This window comes from Athene cunicularia (assembly GCF_003259725.1).
Source record: "Athene cunicularia isolate RWA chromosome 2 unlocalized genomic scaffold, athCun1 chr2_part1, whole genome shotgun sequence".
Classification (NCBI taxonomy): domain Eukaryota; kingdom Metazoa; phylum Chordata; class Aves; order Strigiformes; family Strigidae; genus Athene; species Athene cunicularia.
In genome coordinates, this window is record NW_020799095.1 from 133165892 (window position 1) to 133187635 (window position 21744).

At 35.1% G+C, this 21744-nt stretch overlaps 1 protein-coding gene across 1 annotated transcript in view; it reads left to right on the forward strand.

Annotated features, from left to right (window-relative positions):
- The window catches only part of ZFPM2 (zinc finger protein, FOG family member 2), a 318476-nt gene that overhangs the window by 67295 nt on the left and 229437 nt on the right, over positions 1 to 21744 (forward strand). The window contains exons 3-4 of the mRNA XM_026841508.1: positions 4621 to 4779; positions 19973 to 20074. Of these exons, the coding sequence (XP_026697309.1) occupies positions 4621 to 4779; positions 19973 to 20074 (261 nt within the window). The remainder of the gene's footprint in view (positions 1 to 4620; positions 4780 to 19972; positions 20075 to 21744) is intronic.

The following is a 21744-nucleotide window of genomic DNA, read 5'->3' on the forward strand; positions in this document are numbered from 1 at the left end:
CCCACACTGCGCTGCCAAGTGGCCTCAATCAGAAGTAATTTTCTCCATGAAGGCACATGCAGCTCACTCGTCAACCTCTCCTCAGTAGATATTGTTATTTATATCAAATTATATGTGGTGATTTTTCAAAGTGGACTGCTGTGTCCACTAAGCCATATAGATTTCTGGCACATTGACTCCTTCACTGCTGTCACTAATTGTACTGTTTTCCACTACCTCTGGTTTATCTATGTTATTTGAAAAAATATTTGAGATTTATGGTCATATAAATAAAATATTCATGAAGTAGAGTAACTACCAAGTGAATAAATAAACTTGTGTACAACAAAGGTATTTGCTTGTTTTATAAAGAAAATGAGTTTTTTCAGGGCTTCATGCAAAATCTTGAATGGAGCAATGGAGACTTCATTTGCCTTCAGTACCCCCATTTAAGATTAGAAATTTTTACCTAGTGCATTTGGGAATTCTAAACTGTTTGTCATGTATCTATCTAATCTGAAGCATCTCAGAATCACCTCTTCTTAGATTACATCACGTACTTCAACAAAGTGCTAATAGGAAAATAATTGCTGAAATAAGAAGGCAAACATCGAGACTGTCTCTGTAATCTACTATTCAACTAAACTCTCAAACCATTTCAGTTTGAAATTTTACTGGTTTAAGAGTCTAATCATATTCCAGAGCTGTTTACTGTCAGATCACTGTGACTCTCAGATGAATTTCAGTAGGATAAATTATTTGGATTTGTATTGCTGTGTCATTATGGCAGTTGTTGGTTTTAATGTCACACTTAATCATCAGTTATTGAAAAGCATTGTTCAGCAGAAGAGGGATGGGACCTTGACCCTTCCAGTTGAAATAAAAGCAGACATAGCACATGTGACATAGGTGCATAACAGCATGATCGATATAAGTAATGTTTATAATACTATTAAATAAAATCAACAATTTAAAAGAAATGCAGAAGGTATGTATAGTACTAAAGTAACTGATTAAGCTGTAATGGTGAAGGTAATATATCAACATTAATAACAACCGGGGGAAAAAAAGCACTCTCAGGGAAAACAGTTGAAAGAAACTGTTATTTTTAAAGACTTATTTATTTTTGTCTATATGACTGTATTTTTAAGTGTTTTAAGCAGGGAAGAAGTTGAGTAGATGCTGTGTAGGTTGTTCCCTAGAGAGGAGCTAGTAAACTGCAAAACCCAACCTATATTTTTTTGAAACAACTAAATTCTTAATTGTCTAGCTGACCTGATTTACTGATATCGGTAAGAAGTTGTTGGAATCATGTGGCCAAATTAGGCAAACATAAGCTTGCAGAGTTTATGTATTTGCATTAGTCAAGAGTGTGTAATTCCACGCAATCTTCATTTAGAGATTTTGAAAAATTATTTTTATTGATTTTTTATGTGCAGGTAACTAGATGCAATAGTCAAGAACAGAGAGTTTAAACTGTTTATACTTACTATTAAGTGGCTTCTGATTTTCTCTTTTCTTTAACCCACTCTGTGTCTGAGTGATAAATAAAAATAGCCACAGAAATCAGGCATTGATATTTCAGTTCACATGGAACTAGCAACGAAGAAAGACTTAATTTTGCTGTTATTCTTGTGCACTGATCTTGCTCATGTTGAACAATGCCTTACTCCTTAGTTAAAGTTATCAGTTAAAGTTACCAGTTTATAGCTCTGGGCATAAGCTGAATGTACTTGAACACTTAAAAAATAAAAGACAACTCAACAAGAATAAGACAAAATTTGTCCCAAGGATCAGGTTTTAGAGGGGTGAATTAGACAAGACAGCAGCAGCCTCAAACTTATAAAAATATTTATGCACTGATCCCTAATTTCAGCAAAAGTCATGCTGGTTTTTGGAGTGCAGTGTCTGATGTCAGCCCCTGACCTGAACTCTTACATAAAGCTCTGATGCATGCCCGTATGCAACTGGATAAACATCACTGGATTTTATGTGGGTTGGCATACACAAAGCAAACCCCTTTGTAGATGCATGCATGCCTCTGCTCTTGTTTGGATGTGACAACATTCACACTGAAGTTTTCAAGTGCTTGGAAATGTAACTTTAGGAAAAGTTCCATACGTGTTTATAGGTAGGATGTATCTATGGAAGCATTTGTCAAGATTTTTTTTTTTAGTTTGAGATTTGTTTAAAAAATAAAAAGTCTCAACCCCCAAAATTGCAGGGGTTTGAACCTGTGTTGTGGAGCTGGTGCGTACGTGATTTTTCTTCTGCTTTCTTGGAAACAGTGCTAATGGAAATTATAAGGTGTGTGTTTCCATGACTGCTGCAAATGAAAGCATACCAACTGCACTTCTATTCTTTTCATAATTAATGTACAGTGATTATTAGCTTGTTGGTTATGTACCGGTGACCTGATTAAAAAAAAACCAGTTTAACATCCAGAAACAGACTTAAATGTCATGTACACATGCCAGTTGGATTGCTTGCAGGTGTATTGCTTTTGCTGTATTTTGCAAGACACTTATTGAAAAAGTCAAATGACAAAGAGCCAGTCATTCAGCAGAAAATCAACTCACTGAATTGTTGGCTGAACTTTATATTTTTTTCCCCAAATCTAAAATATTTGAAAAATATATTAGAGGCATATGCTGCTTTTGAAATAGTGCAAAATATAGTATTTATATATCTTTATACATGGAAGAAATTTACATTTCTCTAAACCAGCATATTTCGGTTTCATTGTGTTTTTCTTCCCTAGTTTATTTATCCAGATGTTACCAGGAGTACACACCAATAAATGGCTCTACAATGTCACACGTTAATAATATTATGAAATCTGAAAGTATTTTTAGATAGTTTGTGCAGAACTCCTTGTGCTTTCATTTCTGCCACGAAAATGGACACTTGTAAGGTGCCCAAACTGCCCGTGTTTAGCTGCAGTGCTCCAGTGTGCACTAGTGCTTTGTTCTCTGTTCCATACAGGGTGATAGCCACTCTTCATTCCCTGTGCATATACAGTTGCTGGATTTTTTCCCAATGTGGCTAGAAGGTGCAATTATCAGTAATGGGTACTTTGACAGTGAGAATCTTTATTTCTTCAGGCATAATAATAGCCCCTTATTTTAGGAGATGTATTGTTGAATGTCAGCTAGTGTTGGTGAGTATGTGCCCACAGAAGTGGGTTCATTTGGTGAGATTCTCAGCTGGCACAAATAGTCCTATTTCCATGAAAGATAGTAAGCTATATTAATTTATGGAATCCTACCTGGGAATCTCAATCGATTTTAATAAAAATTAGTGATCATATTCCTCTGAAGCAAGAATTAGACAACCTAGCCTAAAGTGAATTCTTCTGTTTTAATAAATGTAGGTAGTCATTGGTTCATAATAAATTACATAAAATTAGAGTGTAGTCAATGTTTGGTTTCTTTTAAAAATTTATCCTTCCATTTCTTCGAATGCAACAGAATCATTTATGTATTGTATCTCAGCATGATAGATTATATAGGGATAGTGTATTTAATACTGGAAAACTATCATATAAATACAAATTACATTTTTTTTTCATTAGCTTCCTAGCTTTCATTTCAAGGAAGGAATACTCAGTCAATTATAAATGAGGCTGTGCTTTCATTGGAGAGTGAAATACGTAATTTTTTTTTCAAGCCTCAACCATGTATAATGAAATCTCTCTTTTGAAATCCAGTCTTAAGATGGATTTTGAAACATACTGACATTTAATAAAGTCTTAGTTGAATTAAAATATGTTCAGTTATTTCAAATCTCTATTTAAATCTAGTGTAAAATTCTACACTTGCACAAGAGATATCTTTAGCAAATAGTTGCTATTAACCAATGATTGTGAAGTGTGTGTATATAAGAAAGAAGAAATTTTAATTTTTGAGTACATTTCAATTGGTAACCTGGGTGTTATATATTATAGATCTGTCAGGCACTGGCTCTTCAAGAGGATCTGTAGCAATAGTATGTCTAGGTAACTAGAGGAAGAATCAAAGACCTCAGCCTGCCATTTCAAATTCAGACTCATGTGCTGCTTATGTAACTGGCTGATGTTTCTGTAGCCCTCAGTTAGTGGTTTGCCACGATGGCTGCTTGGCCTTTGTGAAATGAAGTGATAGTCTATCCAAGTCCTGTCCATTGACTGGGAGTCTATCAGAGTCTAACAAATGAATGATTACGGATACTTGTCAGGTGCTGGTTGAAGCAAAACAGCAGAATAAACTGAAGTTTATACTGTCAGTTAAAGTACTGTAATTCAGCATCAGAAACAATGACTGACAAACATGTCACTGTTTACATGGTTGCTACAAATATAGCTTTGATTTTAATTGTTAAAACTCTCTGTATTTAATACTAGAGCCTGATGACTAACAGAAACCCCCCCCATGTGCAAGTATTATTAATACACTTTGCATATTCTGATTTGAAGTTAACAGAAAAACAGTCACTTTCAGTTATACTTTCCATAAAATGTTATTTGTCCAATTCTAATAAATGCTGAACGCAGCCATGGAAGGAAAAAACTAGCTAAAGACCTCCACTTCTAAGTTCACTAAGGTTTTATTTCACATTGTCATGTTAGATGTTTTGCCACAGTGTTCCTGATTCTTTTTAAAGGGCCCCTTGAGGATGCCATTGAGGATGAAGAAGAAGAGTGCCTGTCTGAGGAAAATGATACTATCTCCAAAGAAGACTTTCCACCGGAGGAAAGCTTTTCTGCAGAGTTTGAGCCTGAAAATCTGAGCTGTGAAGAAGTGGAATACTTTTGTAATAAAGGTAATCATTGTAGCCCACCTCTTGAGGGAATACTGGCCTAACTGTGTCCAACGGGTCAAAAAGATCTTTTGGTTTAAAATGCACATAAAGTCCTATTAATATAGTACCTTAAAAATAGGAAAATTAGTCACTTGTGGAGTTAAGTCTGGTGAAGAGTAAATATTTAAATGTGTTGGAAAAAGCACTTTTCAGGGAGGTGAATCATCTTGCCTTTAAAGTTTTCCTCCAAGAATGTTATTTTCTACGTATTTAACTGTAGAGAACAGACCTCAGAAGTCAATTATTATCAGATCCAAAGCTAGGAATGCGGCATGTCTGTTCATTGCTTCTTTGCCTAGGAAGCATTGCTAGAAAAACAGATTGTGTCTGTAGATTCTAGGATTAAAATAGAGCTTATTATAGAACTTATTATGCATGGTAGAAAACTAGTGATTTGTGAAAGGATAAGTTTTAAAGTTGCAGATGACTTCTTGATGCATTCGTTACTTGCAAATTGTTGAAGATAGATATATTTTAGCATACGCCACACCAATTCATTCTTACCCAGTGTTGAGTCTGCAAGGTTCTGCTGCTTCCCATTCATCTGACAGAAAAAGTGCACTATCATGTACTGTCATTTAGAACATTGATTTAACCTTCTTCTTGCCAGATTTCCACTTGATTGCTTTATTGTTTGTCTTCTGCAGGTAAGGATGCCTATCAAATAGCTGGAGTTGTTGTGGTGATGTTCTTCTGTTAGTCTACAACCCCCTCAGGCACTTGAATATGATTTCTCTGTTCTTTCCTAGATACTGACGTACATTTTGTCATGATAGCTTGATATGTTCCCGTTTTTGTATTATTTTCATCTGTCTTGGACAAAGTAGAATAAATGCATTTGAATGGTCAGCTGTTATGACTGCAGAAGTTTTTCCTACAGTTTTCAGTCATCACTGGGGAAAGCATGAAAATTTATTTTCTACATGTCCTCTATGTAGCCTATAAACTTTTGAAAAAATACATTACATTTTGTACTACAGGTTCTTGATACTTAGTAAGCCATCCTAAGAGATCATACCAGTTTAGACAGTAGAGTTTAGCTGCTACAAATCTTACTCTGAAGGAGGAGAGACCAGAAGATGAATGGAAATGCTTTACAATCAGGGGGAGTTAAGGGCCATTATAACTGTGACGTAAACAAATAATACAGTTACTGTGTGTTCCCTTGTTCATGTGCCTCTCATATACCATTTTCCTCAAATGAAAAAGAAGTACTGTTCCTGTTACTGGCATTACTAAATAATTATTTAAACCACCACTTGCATAATTGTTATCCTGGCATCTCCTGAGTTCCTTCTGTCAGCAGTGGAAGACTATGCGCCACTATCAGTTCATATCAGTTTGGTTTATTTATTTCTCTTGCTGCATTTCCAGGGCCCACCAGTACTTCTGTGGTGGGTGAAATGCAGAAAAATGTATGGTTTTATACTTTTCTGTAGCAATCAATATCACAAATTCACGTTAAATTTCAAGTTAACTTGACAATTCTCTTTAATGAACACATCTTTCAGGGAAAACACTGCATCCATGCCATTGTATTAAATAAGACCGGGAATTAAATGGGAATATATTTAAATCTGAATCTTGATTATCTATTTTTTTTAAGAACATCTGCTTATTCTTCAAGCTGAATACCTTTTGACTCCCCAGCAATTCTTTTTCCAAGTGAGTTGTAGTTATAAAAGAATTTTAAACCTATACACTGCAACTGCTGCAGAAGAAGAGTTGAAAAGGAAATTTCTGAGGATGAAGGGGCACATAAAACCCCTAATCTACTTCCAGCTGAGGCAGTGTCACAGAAAGTCCCACTTTGAAGTAAGTTGAGAATATCCCCAGAATAGGATGGAATGAGAGACCAGCTATATATTGTTTTTTTTATTAATGTCTCAATTTCTGCTGAATGTCCTGCTTCTTCAGTGTCAGTCTTAAGAGTCATTAGCATGAAGCCACATATGTTTTTCAGAGGTTAAGACCCAAGAAGACAAAAACTGTTCTGGAAAGCAAATAATTTTTTTTCATGCTCTTTTCTTACTGGAAGGGTTTGTGACTGTATTATATAGTAAATACTAAAAGTGAGACTAATTATTGTTGTCATGAATCTGTTAATAATTCATAACTTTTTTTTTTTCCTTTGTAGTGCTTTGGTATTAAAATTAAAAGATAGTGTGAGAAATAAGCTATTTTTTCCTAAAAATATTTTTTCTTTAACTTCATGGAGGAAAGCTTGAAAATGACATACGTACCAAGTATGTTAAAGAGCAAATAAATGCATTCTAATTTCTGTTTTGAGGGCCCGACTTCCTGATTTTTGTTTTGCTCTTTGACAGTATTGGCAGCCCGTAAACAACAGATATCTTCAAAGAGGGAAAACTAACTGTAGATCTGTGTTTTCTCATGTGTCAAGTTTCCTTTTCCTGGAAAATATCAGAATTGTCATGGGAATACTTTATTCTGTCTTTGCATTCTTCTCTTGCTGTCATGGGCCATTAAGAGTTCTAGAAAGTAAGGGGCTTTTGTTGAATATAAATCTGCATCTGTCCCAGGTCCCCATTTCCCCCCCCCATGGGGTTTCTTTCTAGCTGATCCAGAACATCTTAGAGGACAAATGAGTAGTGGGGCTTCCTCCAGGAATCAAGAGACCTGGGCAACAAATGAAACGGCTGTTGGGAAGGATGTGTTTGTGAGGCTTCACCCCATGGTATGTTGTTTGCACTTCCCCAGAGATTTAAATCCAAATATCACCTGAAATCAGAGGCTTTTAACTATCTAACTCAGGCACTGAAGGCAAAAATATACTGAACTCTCCATTCAGCTGAACGAAAGTAGAGGACATAGAGATTCACAACTTGATAACTTCGGCTTTTTGACTGAAGAGATTTTCCTGTCAAACTATGCGTGATAATATTATAAGCAGAGAGCCGTCTCTTACTGTCTAAATTGCAAACAGCTAACCTTTATAAAGCCATACTTGTCATTCCCACCTTATTAATTTGGGTTTGTGAGATTGATTCAGCAGAATAGTTGCCAGAATTAGAAGGCGAAGGCGAAAGCCTCTGCAAAGTGTAAAGCAAATTAATCACATTGATTGAGCTACATGTCATTTTACAACTTCTCCGTTTTCAGAATTATGACTTTTGGCTATTATTTTTCCCTTTTCCTTTGCTCATTAATGGCTTTTACGACAAAGAATCTGGAAAATTCCATCTCTACCCATACTTTTCAACACCACAAAACCACAATTAACTTTGCTACATGTGAATAATTTTTCCTATGTGGTCTTCATTTGCACTCAAATGTGAAGATGTGAACAGTGTTTAAGCATGTAAATATTAAAAACAAAAATGGAAATTAGAAGCCTACTTTTATCAGGGATTGGTTTAAAGCTTGCAACTGTGAATTTTTAACATTTTGCATGAAGTTTCCCACCCAAGAAAATATTTTAGAAGAGCTTCAGAATAGATGGCAGAAGTTTGATTTGTTTGCAATTTTGACAATGAGATTATGGCAAAGGGAATATTTTGGAAACAGCAGTAATAGCAATGGAGTCATAGTCTTCTTCCATTACAAAGCTGCACTGGTCTCAATCTTTGGAGTAGAAGAAAAAAAATTGGTAGGAGGTAGCCTTTGTCATAATGCATTGCATTTTGTAATTTTGTGGCCTTTTAAAATTGCTGTTTATGCTTAGTTACTACAAATTTCTGCACTTCGGATAAAGAGTGTGTCTGATGATGCTGTCCACACAAAGCCTGTATTAGCCTGGAACATAGTGTCCAGATAGTGAGTTATCTAGAATCAGAGTCTGTATCAGATTAATTCATATCAAATTCAGATCTAGAAGATTTATTAGATAAATGCCAGTATTTAGATAGTCTGAATAAGGAGAAAGTAGCCTGTCTCCCATGCAGAAGAGTGATAGACTAGATGGATGAGAGCCTACTGTGGAAGCTAGGAGATAGTACATCCAGATTAATTTTTGTCTTTTATAGGTAGAAATAAGAAATAATGAGGTGATGCTAACCAAGACAAGAGGTGAGCTGGAGGCATGATTGGGCTAATAAAAGCAGGAGGGCAGATACAAGAATGGGGCACAAACAGCAGAGCAATACAAAAGCCAAGAAGTTGGAGGTGATGGGATGAAAAGTACTAAATCAAGTTCATTTGGTCTCTGGAGTAGTTTATCATTGGATTTTCAGTCTCTGATTGCTGTAATCCTGCCTAGATACCCTCAGGAAAAACAAAAAAAAATATTCTGATTTGTTATTTGGAATGTTTGTAGTACTCCCATGGAGGTGATACCTCTTCCTCTCTGTAAACAACAAGGAGAATAGGAGCCTTGTCTACTTCATAAGGGTGGGAACTGGCTAAACAAATTACAGTTCCTTGTGACCTTCTTAGCAGAAGTGTTCAATGAGGGATTAATTTTCAAAGGCAAAGTTACCTTGAGCAATGAGAGAGATCACTTGAGATTAGTAGATAGTTAAGTAGCTGTGTTCAGAGAAGGAAAGAGGCAAGAAAATGGAGGAAGGACTATAATCAAGAATGAAAATGTGGAACTGTTTCCAGAAGAAAGAGGCAAACATACTTATCTGATAATCGGAGAAAGAATACATATCCCTTTCTTGCTGCCATGCTTACCAGGACAATTTTGTTGAATTCTCCCATTCCTTGCTTGTAGTACAGCTATTGTGTTTGTTCCTCATGTTGTAAGGCTTCTCATAGTTAACTCCATCACAAGGCAGAATCAGCACCAGCCCTCAGTGGAAAAAGATGCAGTGGCCATAACCCTACTGGTGGCAGATTGGAATGCAAATGGCTTTCTGTTTCCCACTGTTAGCTGTGCTTCGGTTGGTGACATAGGAAGATATGGGAGACACCTAAGGTGAGATGAAGAATGATTGTTTCATGATGCAGTGTTTTTAGGATCTATAGCAGAAACTGTATGTACAATATGCCTGTAGCAAATCAGAGTGTGGTTGCAGTTCCTGATACATTGCTTTATGTGTGAGGGACGAGGGGGATGAGGGGAATCCAGTGCTGTCTGAATCTCATATACAGTTCTAAGTCAGCGAGAACTTAGGGAATATATGGGCTTTTGCATATTGAGTGTATACCTGCTGCTGTAGTTTTGTATTCTGCTTGGGCAGGGGAGGATGAGCTCAGAACCTGCTCCAAGCTTTCTGCTCATGTACAGCATTTTGTCACTAGCCTGCCAGACCAGTTTAGGACTAGAATTTTTTATGTTAAACCATGTGACCTGATTGTGCAGCCAGGCTTGAGATTCAGGAAAATAGCTGCAGTGTGATTCTTTGTATAAGAAAAAGCATATACAAAGCTAAGTTCTTCTGTGCATTAATCTTTCCCTTCATACTTCATGTGCAAAGCTATCATGCTACCATCTATAATACCAGCCAAACTCTTAACACCGTGAAAATGATTTCTGTGTGTCCCTTTTTCCTCTGGAGTATGACTTTGTGTGTGTATGCCTGTGTGCATCTGTGTAAATATTCTTTGCTTCTTTTCATGTTAGGCATGTAATGACTAACAGTATGCTTGCTATTTTCTGTTTCTGGATCAAAAAGTAGATTTATGCCTTATTTTCTTTCCTTTTTAAATGTTTTTAACCAGAAACCTTTTAATCAAGAATGTTTCTTTTCTTTTCAGTAATGGATTTCATGACAAATTTCTACCTCTTTCGCTATAGCAAGTGGAAGTAGGATCAGCATAAGGCAACTATACCATAATCACTGAGCTCAATAAGGAGATCTTTACAGGCAACTTTGTTCTTATTTCTTAACGGGATTAAGAAGCTCAGCGCTTTAAATTCTTGCATATAACACTGACATTTCCAGGGTGTGTTTGGACCAGGGAGTTCAAAGAGAAGGAATAAAAAAGAAAGCCAATATGACTTTGTTTTTTACCTTGCTGGAGGAGCTGTTTGTGCAAATCGCCTATAAGCTTATTGACCTGAATCTTTGACTCCTTGTTTTCTCTGGATTTGGCTGGAGTGTAGACACTGATAGAGCACTGATAGAGGTGATTGCACAGCCCTCGGCTTTGCTTGGCACCAGACACCCCCCCTCCCTGCGTCTGACATTATCTTTCCCTGGCAATACTTCTGTTCTCCTGGAGCTCATATTCCTTTTTTTTTTTTTTCTTTTTTTTTAATTTAGTTTAATTCATTACATTTTCTTTATGCAAGCATGTAAGCTTTCCAAGTAAATGAAGGACACATTAATTCTTTTTGGTAAGCAGAGACAGGAGAGGCCATGTATATGTGACAATATATTTTCATCTCCTAGGATAACAATCTGCGTAAGAACTCACAGTGCTACTCTTTCCAAAAACACAATAGTGTATATTTGTGAACCTAGGCTGGATTCTCAGTTCTCCAGAGAGAGGGTTCCCATACATTTATCTGTGTACCATTCAGCTGAAACAATTGAATCCTGTGCCTCTGCCATACTTTTTGTCACATGCTGAATAAGGACAAAGAAAGGAAAGGGGTTCTCTGATAATAGCCTTTGAAGGATGCTAAGTCAGAATTAGTTTGGATCCTGGAAGGATGATAGGAAACCATTTTCTTCTGAACATCAACATTTACATTGTGTTTTACGTCTCATGCTTTCTCATTTTTTCCTGTTACGGGAGCTCAGAGGACCATCTGTTTTCTTGCTAGAAGAGAAAGGAGATACCTGAAAAGGTTTGAATGAATTCTTTCACCCCTCACTTGAGAGCATGGAAAGGCTTTCAGAATAACAAATATGTCTATCCTATACTCTTTTCTACTTACCACTAACCCGTATGTAAGCCTCTTGGACCATGTTTGCAGTCCAACTGAAACCCAGTTGCTATTAACATCAACTTCACTGGGATAAAAATTGGACCTAAGTTAGACAAGTAAACTCTTCTTTTAGTCAATAAATAAATAATTGGTTATTAAGCAGAAAACTATTTCTCAAAAAGAAACTAGCAAGCTATGTTTCAAAAAATATATAGATCCAAATAGAAAACATTAACTGTACAGAATTATAAAGAAACACTTAAACAGCTTACTCAACTTTAAGCAGTTTATCAAAGCAACTCCAGCCTTTTCAGTCAGCATATTTTGGTTTTCTTAAGAACAATGAAATAGTGAATTCTATCACAGCTATGAGGAAAGGGATTATTTGGTTACAAACTGGTTCTAGAAAGTCACAAAACTCAAACTTGGATTGATTTAGATTTCAGCTCAAATTTGACAGAATATGAAATTGAAAATAATAAGGGTAATCTTCCTTAAAATATGAAATGCACAAATGGCAAATTACACCACATGTTCTTGGTTCATGTGTACTATACATGTTACTAATATTATTTATAATGAAGGTCTATTTTGCCTTTTATTGTCTAATTTGGTGTTTTAACACAAAAATTCTGAATACTTTGAACAGTTTGGAGACATTGTTCTGAAAAATTTTTGTCAACCTGGGTCCATAAAACAGACTTGCTTACAGGCTCTGTATTATAGAAGTCAGCAGAGGGGATATTTGCTAACTCTAAAAGGATCAGAAAAAATAAATGGAGCAAATACCACATTTATGACATCATTGGATAAATATTGATAAGGCAAATATCATTGCTGGATAGATTCTTGTGGATAAGAGAAAAAGAATCATTTATTTATGACTGCTAAGTCTTTTTCTTGGGTTTGATTGATAGAAGTCTAGACTATCTTTAAAACCATGTCTAACACAGCCCGTATGTAGAAACATACCTCCAATGACAGGGAATTGGCTGCTTTTGATATTGAAGCACCTGGAGTGTTGATTGTTTCAAATAAAAGCATCAAACTGTTTACAACAGGGTAAATTAAAATTTCGCTTTGTACAAACAGATTTGTATTGCTACTTGTTATGTAGCACTGCATGGAAATCACATGAAAATGGGATGAGTATATGGTAACAATTTCAACTGCATGTTATAAAAAGAGATTTTCTTGGTTGGATGAAGAATTCTGATAAGTGACATAGTATTTCTGAAGTGGGGAAGGAACAGAAATGTTATTTAACTAAGCTGAAATATCAGCTTGCAGAAGAATCTTCAGACTTAGAGTTTGAAACTTGCGAGGGTGTTTCTGAAGTGATCTCTGTTCTTCTGCATGGTGTTTTAGAATCTCATTGATTGTTGATTTCTATTTAAATAATTTTTGAAAATTATACAAAGCAGGTCTTTGTTTGGGGTGACTAAATATCTTTTAAAATGTGCTTCTACTGCCTTTCTAATCAAGTGCCTAGAGCTATGTAAGTTTGAACCCCAGGCTGATACTTGAATATGTCTAATAGAGTTCTTGTATTTGAAGTTTTAATGGGGAAAGATTGAAAATACACATGACTTTTTTACTTTTTTTTTTTTTTTCCTTTATATCTATGGAAGCTTTTGGTAGCCAGTATATCTGAATGATAATCATTTGTAGTACTGATGCCACAAGAGTTGCTCCCTAAAAATTATGCTAAATATCAAACTCATTAATAGAAGGAAATTCTGGAATACAATTTAGATAACACTTTCAGTTTTCTGCAGGTAATACATTTGAATGAATGATCCTTTTATATAAGGACTTTAAAAGCAAACAGTGTGATAATGAGAATGTATCAAACGTTCAGAGAAAGAGGAAAGCCAGACTCAGTGTAGATGAGCTTGTTGCACAGCAGTGTCTTATCCCAGGAGAAAAGTGCTGTAGCTGAAATGGTTAGAAATAATTGACACTGGTTTTTAGTATGATCACTGTGCTGAAATGTCATTGTGTCAAGATGTCATTTGTTAATCAAAGTGGTGATTTTAATATGAACCAAAATAGTTTCTGTACCATTATTTTGGAAAGTTAACAGCTTGCACACACATGGATATTCACAGACCTTTCCTAAAGTTAGGATAAGAGACAGTGCTTTATTTCTGACATTTGCTGGATAAATAATTTTAAGCGTGCTTAGGGCAAATAGAAACTAGAAAAATACAGTTATTTCAAATGAGATTTATCCCAGGAGAAATTATGATTGTTAATCAGCATGACAGAAAACAATAATTGCTTGCAAAGGAGCAAAGTATGAAGTGATTAATATAATCTGAAATAACATGCAGTGGATCACCATGTACAAGTGCTGGGTTTTTTCAGGTATAATAGAACATCAGTAATATGAGGGCCAGATTTTGTTCAAACTTAACTGCATTTGTAGAGTAGGGTGTCTCAGTTGACTTTGGTGGGCCTCACTAAAATGATTCCTGATACACATCAGATGGAGTGATAAGTTCACTACCAGATGAGTCCGGTAGCGATAGCACCAGATCTCTCTGTCTCTTTCCCTCTGTCCTTGCAAGCCTTGTAGAATTAATCCATTTACATGACACTGTAGCCACTGCAGTTGTGTACCTTGTCCTCATACCAGATGCCAAATATGGCAAAGTATGGAAATATCCCTCACTATTCAGTATCTTTATTCTCAGAGTTTTATTTCCATACCAAAAGCTTATTTAAAGACCTTTTTTTTTAAAAAAAAAAATATTATTATTTACATGTATTTTAAACCCAGAATATTTTATATCTGCTGAAAACTTGTATTGCCATTAAAATTAGACTTCTGCTTGTTAAATATATGCATAGAGTCCTTTAAAAAGAGGTAATCTACAAAGATAGTTAAGTCCTGTTAGATGTCATTGGTATTAAGAATAGTGTGTGCTACCAAAAAGTAAGTTACACTGAATGAATTAAGTACATTGTATTTGTATTTAAGTTGTCTATCGTTTGTTCAAAGTTATGTGTTGCTTCTGAAGAAAGGTTCCTGGCAATGATTCTTATCTTACAGAGTGATTCTTAGGATTCAAGAGCAAGATTATCACTGTGTGTAAGCTGTGTTACTGGTCATAGGCATTGTGATAAAACAAATAACAAAGGACAGATTTTCAATGCTAATTTATAGTTCCTGAAGTTCTGCCATCTAGTTCATGTGTACAGTCTCAGAATCCCTTTTTGGTGGGATTTGAAATTATTGCTGCTATAGGCTGCAGCAGGAAGAAGGAGAGGGTGCCTTCCCCCATGTCTCCAAGAAAGCCTGTTCCTTCATGACCAGTGGCACTGGCCTGCTAACATACGTAAGGTTACGTTCCTTGCTGATTTGAAGTCTACTGTGAGTGACTCCTCAAGTCTCTGCATCGTGTCTTTTCTCTTTTGGCAGTACAGAATGCAACAGGCTTCGTAACAATTTATTTCTGAATTGATTTATTATAATTGAAAAGTGATGTTTCACTCTGAACAGCTGTATTAGAATGTTAACAATTTAAGTTTACATTTATGCTGCCAGAAAGAATGAACATAAACTGAATTTCAACTTTTAACGTTCTCTCACTCTAATAGAAGCTGCCGTGTGCGGTTTTTGACTGGTATAGTCCTTCACCCAAAGCTATTTTGTCTGATGATAAAACCATGAGCGTATGAAGCTTGCACATTTTTCATCTCTTTTATGACCTTATCTTTTGTGAGTGGCTTCTGTGAAGGTATCCTAACTATAGGAAGCACCTGGCAAACATATATGATATCTATGCTGTGATAAGCAGTTGTGAACAAGAAAGTAGATCTGTCAGTTCTGAACTGTTCATTGTTAAAACTACTTTGTTGATTTAGCTGATTGCAAAATACATTATAAAGTGACTAACAGCTGCTATAACATTCCTAGTCAAGAAAGTTCAATAGTTTTATTGTACAAGACTTTTTATAAGACCCTAATACTGATAGGAACAACATGGATTAAAACAGCAGGGTTGAGAAGAACTGCTAACCCATGTGCTTCTTTAAAATACCACAACTACTTGTGGTACAAGCTGATTAAGTACAAATTGGGAAGTCTTTCATTTGTTAAAAAGATTAAAGTGAAATTACTTGTTAATATTCAAGTCTCTCTTTTCCTACTTGTCAGTGTTGTCAGAGATGTTAGAGTTCTCCCTCTTGTGTTTCTGGTAATATGTCTCTTTTAGACTCTTCAAATTCCCTGATGAACTGCACCACCTTGAATTACAGTGGTTTAAGGTGTTCACTTGCATCTAGTGGATAAACACTAGGGTATTAAAAACCACATTTAAAAACTTTGATTTGAAGAGCAACAGAAACAGTTATTGCTGGTAAGAAAGAGTAAGGTCGAAGTGAAAATTCTGTTCATATTACAGTGTTGAAGTTGTTTGAATAAGACTTTTTTCTCTCTTAGTTAAGCAGTATATTGTCTTTTCGGCACTTCAGTGTAAGGCAGAGATTTGTTTTCACCTAATTTTAGCTGTCTAAGGATAGGTTTCTAGTCTAAGCTGTGTTTTTAGAGGATGATTCATTTCAACTATCTCAAACAGCAAGAGCGGTGTCCTATCTCAAGCATCCTTGAATAGGATGAATCACTGTGGAGGTTTCTCTCTTCCCTGTCTATAGGAGTGCCTACATAAGTAGTCTGGACTAGCTTAACTTTCAGACAACTACGGTTAGAGGAGATAAATTCTGCCCAAAGTGTAGCTTTAATACCAAATATAGAGAAATAGCTGAAAGTCCAGTACCCTTAATTAACTCATGACCAAACATACTATATAATATTATAGATTTTTGCTCATTTGAGCCTTTTTTTCATGCAATAATGTTCTTTTAGAGATCAGAATTCACTTACTGGTCTTAGTTTAGAGAAGGAAAAACTTAAACAGAAGCAGGTTTTGCTTCATTTTAGTGCAGTTACTGTTGCCAGTACTTCTATACCACTCTTTGGTGTTGATGGTAAAAAGTTATTTCTCCTTTAACTTAAATACAAAATGTAATTGAACAACTAAGTGAAGAAATAAACATGAGAAAAAAACAAAACAATGTGATTAGAAAGGAATTAACAGGTTAGTAGCAAAATGGTATGTATAAAGCAAAAAGCACTTGATTTGGCTTGGAAGAAAGAAAAAAAATAATGTCCTGGATCCAATTAAATATCTACACCTGTAAATCGAAGAAAAATATAATCAGTTTTAAAATAATTATTAAAAAATAGTCCTTTTGAAACTGGAAAATAGTGAGTAAACAATTGAAAGAAAACAAAATCTGCAAGGAAATTAACTCCTTTGTGCTAAAGAAATGTTAGCTGCTAAAGTAGCATTAAGTAAGGGGAAAGAAAAGAAAAAAGCCTGAGATGTGTTTTGTTGTCAGCTCTTGCGCTAAGCCTCCTTTTGGCTTCTTAATGTTGCAGTGTCTCCAGCACCAAATAGATTGGCTTGGTGGTCCATTTGCATCTGACCTTGACACTCAGCTGAGCCTGGGATAAACTTGCTTCACTGATGGATTCTGAAGTCCACAATACTGTACTGGTTGCTGGTTTCACAAGCAGATTGCTTCAGTATGGAGGGAGAGTAGTATGAGGCAATTGGAGAAATCAGTGTTGTGATATATCAGGTGTGTAATGCATGGACTTGGTAGTTGGTGAATAGTAAGTATCAATGAAAGTAATTATCAGTGAAAATAATGAAAAATACTAACAGGTGCAAAACAAAGTTTTCCTTAATGTAAATTCTACACATTTCGTTCTACTCTGTTTCATATGACATGAATTAATTCCTGAAAACTTGATTATGAAAACCACGTCACACTGTACTTCATGAAACACTGAAAAAGCAAGTTAATGAAAATTAAGCCATCTGCTAACATACATTTTCAGATCTTTCCTCATCTCCCACATACTTAATTAATGTGTGCTGTAGGTTGTATACCTTAGCTGTAATTCTGTCCTTTTGCCCTTCAGCCCAATATGTTCACATAAGTTTCTGCTCCTCTCTCAATTCTAATAGTTTTGTTTGTCTGAAATTCTGGTTAGTTGCATTGATGGAAAAAATGGTTAATTTGCATGCTAACACCAGGTTTGCGTATATTATAACCTGGAAAAATGTTATATTTTGGAGCTAAAATTTTCCATGCTTGAGCTCCATCTAAAATAATTATTTCTAAATATTGTTGTTGTTGTCCTGATTTAATCCATAGAGATCTATTGTTTACAGTGGAAGAAAAACATTTTCTTTAGTGTAAAAATTCAGTGCAAAGAACATTTTAAGGGCTTTCTATGGTGATTATGCAGCTTGAGTTAGAAACTTAATCAGAATTGCCCTTGCCATGAAGTGCTTTCCAACATTTTGGAGAAAACTGGAGTTGATCTTGCCAGATTTGAATCTTGGAAAAATTACCTTCTGTATATCTCCAATAAAGAGCAATTTGTAGCAGCTGTAAGTAGCTATAAAGGTAGAAATATGAAGGTGAAAATATGTGGTAGGTTCTTGAGTCCACCCAGAAAAAGCAGAGGTCTGTTTGGTTACTACAAAGTAATTATACAAATGCTAACTCAAAAATAGGGTAGTTTGGTAGCGACAAAAAATTGATAAAACTACTTATAAGAAACTTGATAGCTTTTTCAGCCTGTGAGTATTTAGGACTGTCTTCTGAAATGCAACTCCAGATTGAACTGAAGCATGTGAACTTCAAATGACTGAGTAAAATTATACAGTGTGTTTAACAGAGAAATCATACTAGATATTCATGTTGTCTTTTAGCTTTAAGTGCCTATGAATACACTCGACGATATTTTTAGTGCTACAAATACCCCAAACTATATTTTTGTTATTCAAGTCTGGATTGAGTATAGTATTGTGTTTGTGTGAGAAGTAGTTTACCAGGCTGTTAGGATTGGAAAAACTGGTTTTTGTATGAATGCAAGGAAGAAAGTGTTGTTACAAGATATTACATGTGCACATGAAGTTAATACTTTATAGTGTTTGTATATAATCATGTACTTGAAAACTCTGAGTCACAATCTTATCTGGTATAAATATAGCTCCAGTGATAATGTATGGGGATCTGGCATGGTTTCTTGTAATCACATTTCTTTACCTATGTTGCTAATAAAAGCTTTTGTTATCATGAGTGGGGAAAAATTACAAGTTACTGCTTAATTGCTGTGCTTTTTACTCCTTGCTCTTCTATTGTCAACTCTACAGTCGGATTTTCAGATTCTAAAATACACAGCCTTTGTTTTTTAGTGATTTTCTGTGGGACACAGTTTTTAAAAGTTTGCTAAAAAAAAAACCCACCATAATTCAGTCCTATTTGTTAATTGTATGGATTTTATAATTTTTTTCCACATTCTTCATACTGTCTTCCTATGCAAGAGTTTCTTGAATTGATTAGAAGTAAAAAAATATCTATAAATATAGTAAAATACTGACCTGGATAAGCCCTTGGAGATGTCATTTAACACATTACTGTGACCAGACTATTTTGTGTTAATACCTGAACCACTTACCTTCAATGTAATTTTTTGTAGTGGTTATTTCAAAGTATTTTTGCATGGAGCTTGCCTAGGATCTTTGTTTAACTGAAATAACTGCTCTCTCAACAAGGAGTTCTTCAAATAAAAATTAAATGGTCATCTCCAAATATTTAACTTTATCATAGTTTTCCATGTGTCCTATGTACAACCTTGTCATGGATAATACTGAAGGCAGACAGACATTCTCAGGTACTTCTGGATGGTGAAAATTCTAAAATACATCAGAAATGTTGCATTTCTTTAGATAAAGCTTGATAAGAAAATTATCATAGGGGCTTGCTGGTGCATTATGACCTTTAAGGTCAAATACCTTAAATGCTGAAATACCACAGGGTAGCTTTCCACTAGTTGCCTGAAAAGTCAGAATGTTTAATGGACCATATTTCTGTACTGTCATTAATGTGCAATGCATAAGAAACATCTAAGTGTCAACTCAAGAAAACACTTAACTGTAAGCAAATGTTCCTAGGCAGTAACAAGTTGTGTACAATGACTTTTTTGTGTTGGTTTACAGAATTAGGTGCAAGTTGTGGTTCTGGTTTTTAGGCGTATGGAGTAAACACTGATTTCCAGGATTTGTCTCTCCACAGAACAGGAAGGATTGGATACTCAAGGCTTGTTTGAATCACTGGGAACTCACATATGTTTATGTGTCTAATTTTTTTTTTCCGTTTGCTCTCTGTTTATAGATATGCGTATGTTTTCACTTACGCATGTGAGCAGTCATTGAGATATTGTAGGACCTCTGCCTAAAAGTCACTGTTGAAAGATGTCAATACTGTATTCCTTTGGTTTTTCAGGCAATGAAGAAGGCATCCAGGAGGCAGCAGAATCTGATGGTGATGCAAGGTCAGAGAAACCAGGGCAGCTTGCTGTGGAGACTGAAGATTGGGATGGGCCAGGTAGGAAAGAACAACTGAAAGCCAAGATAAATGTCTTAAGCTAGAATTCAGTATTTTTTAGTGTTATTATTTTAGTAGATATGTTATGCTTTGCATTGATTTTTAATGAACTATTTCTCTTATGTTCCTTTGGAGACCAGGATATTGATGGATAAGTCCTAAGATAAAGTTCTTGAGTAAAATATGGTTTTGGCTGTACCATTTTGCAAGTTGTTCAACATAAAATTCCTTATGTACCTGCTTGATAAAAAAGGAAAATGTTGTTGCTTTTTAGAATTTTATGTTTAAAATTTAACAGTAAGTTCTCAGTTCCGTGGTTGTATTGAGGTAGAAGTTTTTCTGCTCTGTTTTCTAAGGTCACAAGACCAACCAAACACCTGTGTCTCTTCTCAAGCTTTGTGCTGACATTTAGCAACACGTTGAGTTTAGCAAATAAGTATGGTGTCTACTGACATTTTCAAGAACTTTACCTGTTTTAGCCTGATAGAAATAATTTAGCACACCTGGTCATTGATTTCAGTTGAAAGAGAAACTCATATTGCAGTCAGTCCACATTAAAACTAATTCACGGTAACATTTTCTATTACGCACAGTGAAGATGGTGCAAGCATAACATTGCTAGGATACAAGATGTGATGGTAACACGGGAATACTTTCCAAGTATCTATTCAATATTAATACATGAAACCTCTGTTGTACCATAAAAGTACCTAAGACAAAGGGGTAAATTGTATTTCTCAATTAGGCAATTCTGCAGTTGAATTCAGTGCAATGTTTTCATGGGTATGGACTCTGGAATGGGCCTTAAAAATCCATTATGCTGACTATATTTTAATAGTGCTGTCGGAAAATGTACATCTGAAGCGAAACGTACTCACAGAATAGCTGTATCTCTTATGGAAATTTTCCCTAAAAAGGATGAGCACATCAGAAAAGAGTTCCAGAAGTGTCCTATCAATAATTTATAATGCAATAATAATATTCCATTAGAAAAATTCCTGTATTTCAATCACATTTTCATCCTTGCTTGATTTTTCAAATTACTGTATGCTCTTCATGAAGAGAAGAACAAAACTAATGGTAATTTTCTGAAACCAGTAGCTGGAAAATATAATGCAAACAAAAATGAAGACATAGTATACCTAATTATTATGATGTAATTTAAAATGTTTTTAATAGTAATGCACAAATAAGTTGATATTCTATATAAAGCACTATGGTGTTATATGAAAGCAAGATTTAGTATCATATTTCACTAGAGTATATTTAAAATAATATAAAAGACATCTTTGGATATAGAATGGCCTTTTCCAGCTTCATAGTAGACTTAAAGGCTGTCAGTGATTAACATATGACTTGGTTTTAATTTCATTATAAATAAACTTTGTCTGAAATCAGTAATTTTTTTGTTGCTTTTTTGTTTTTAGTGTATTTCAACATAGTTGAATAAGTATTTTGTTGCTGGCTGCTGTTTTTTATATGAGCTACCTTATACAGAAGTTTCGGAGATATCTTTTGTGACAGTATGGTGTGAAAGGAGTATTTTTTATTTTGTGGGGAAAAAATTTCAGTTAAACGGTAAGATGTGTGTATTTCTTGTAATATTTATTATAGCTGTGACATGGGATAAGACAGAAAGCTGAATTTGGGAAAATTCCTTTTGACTTCAG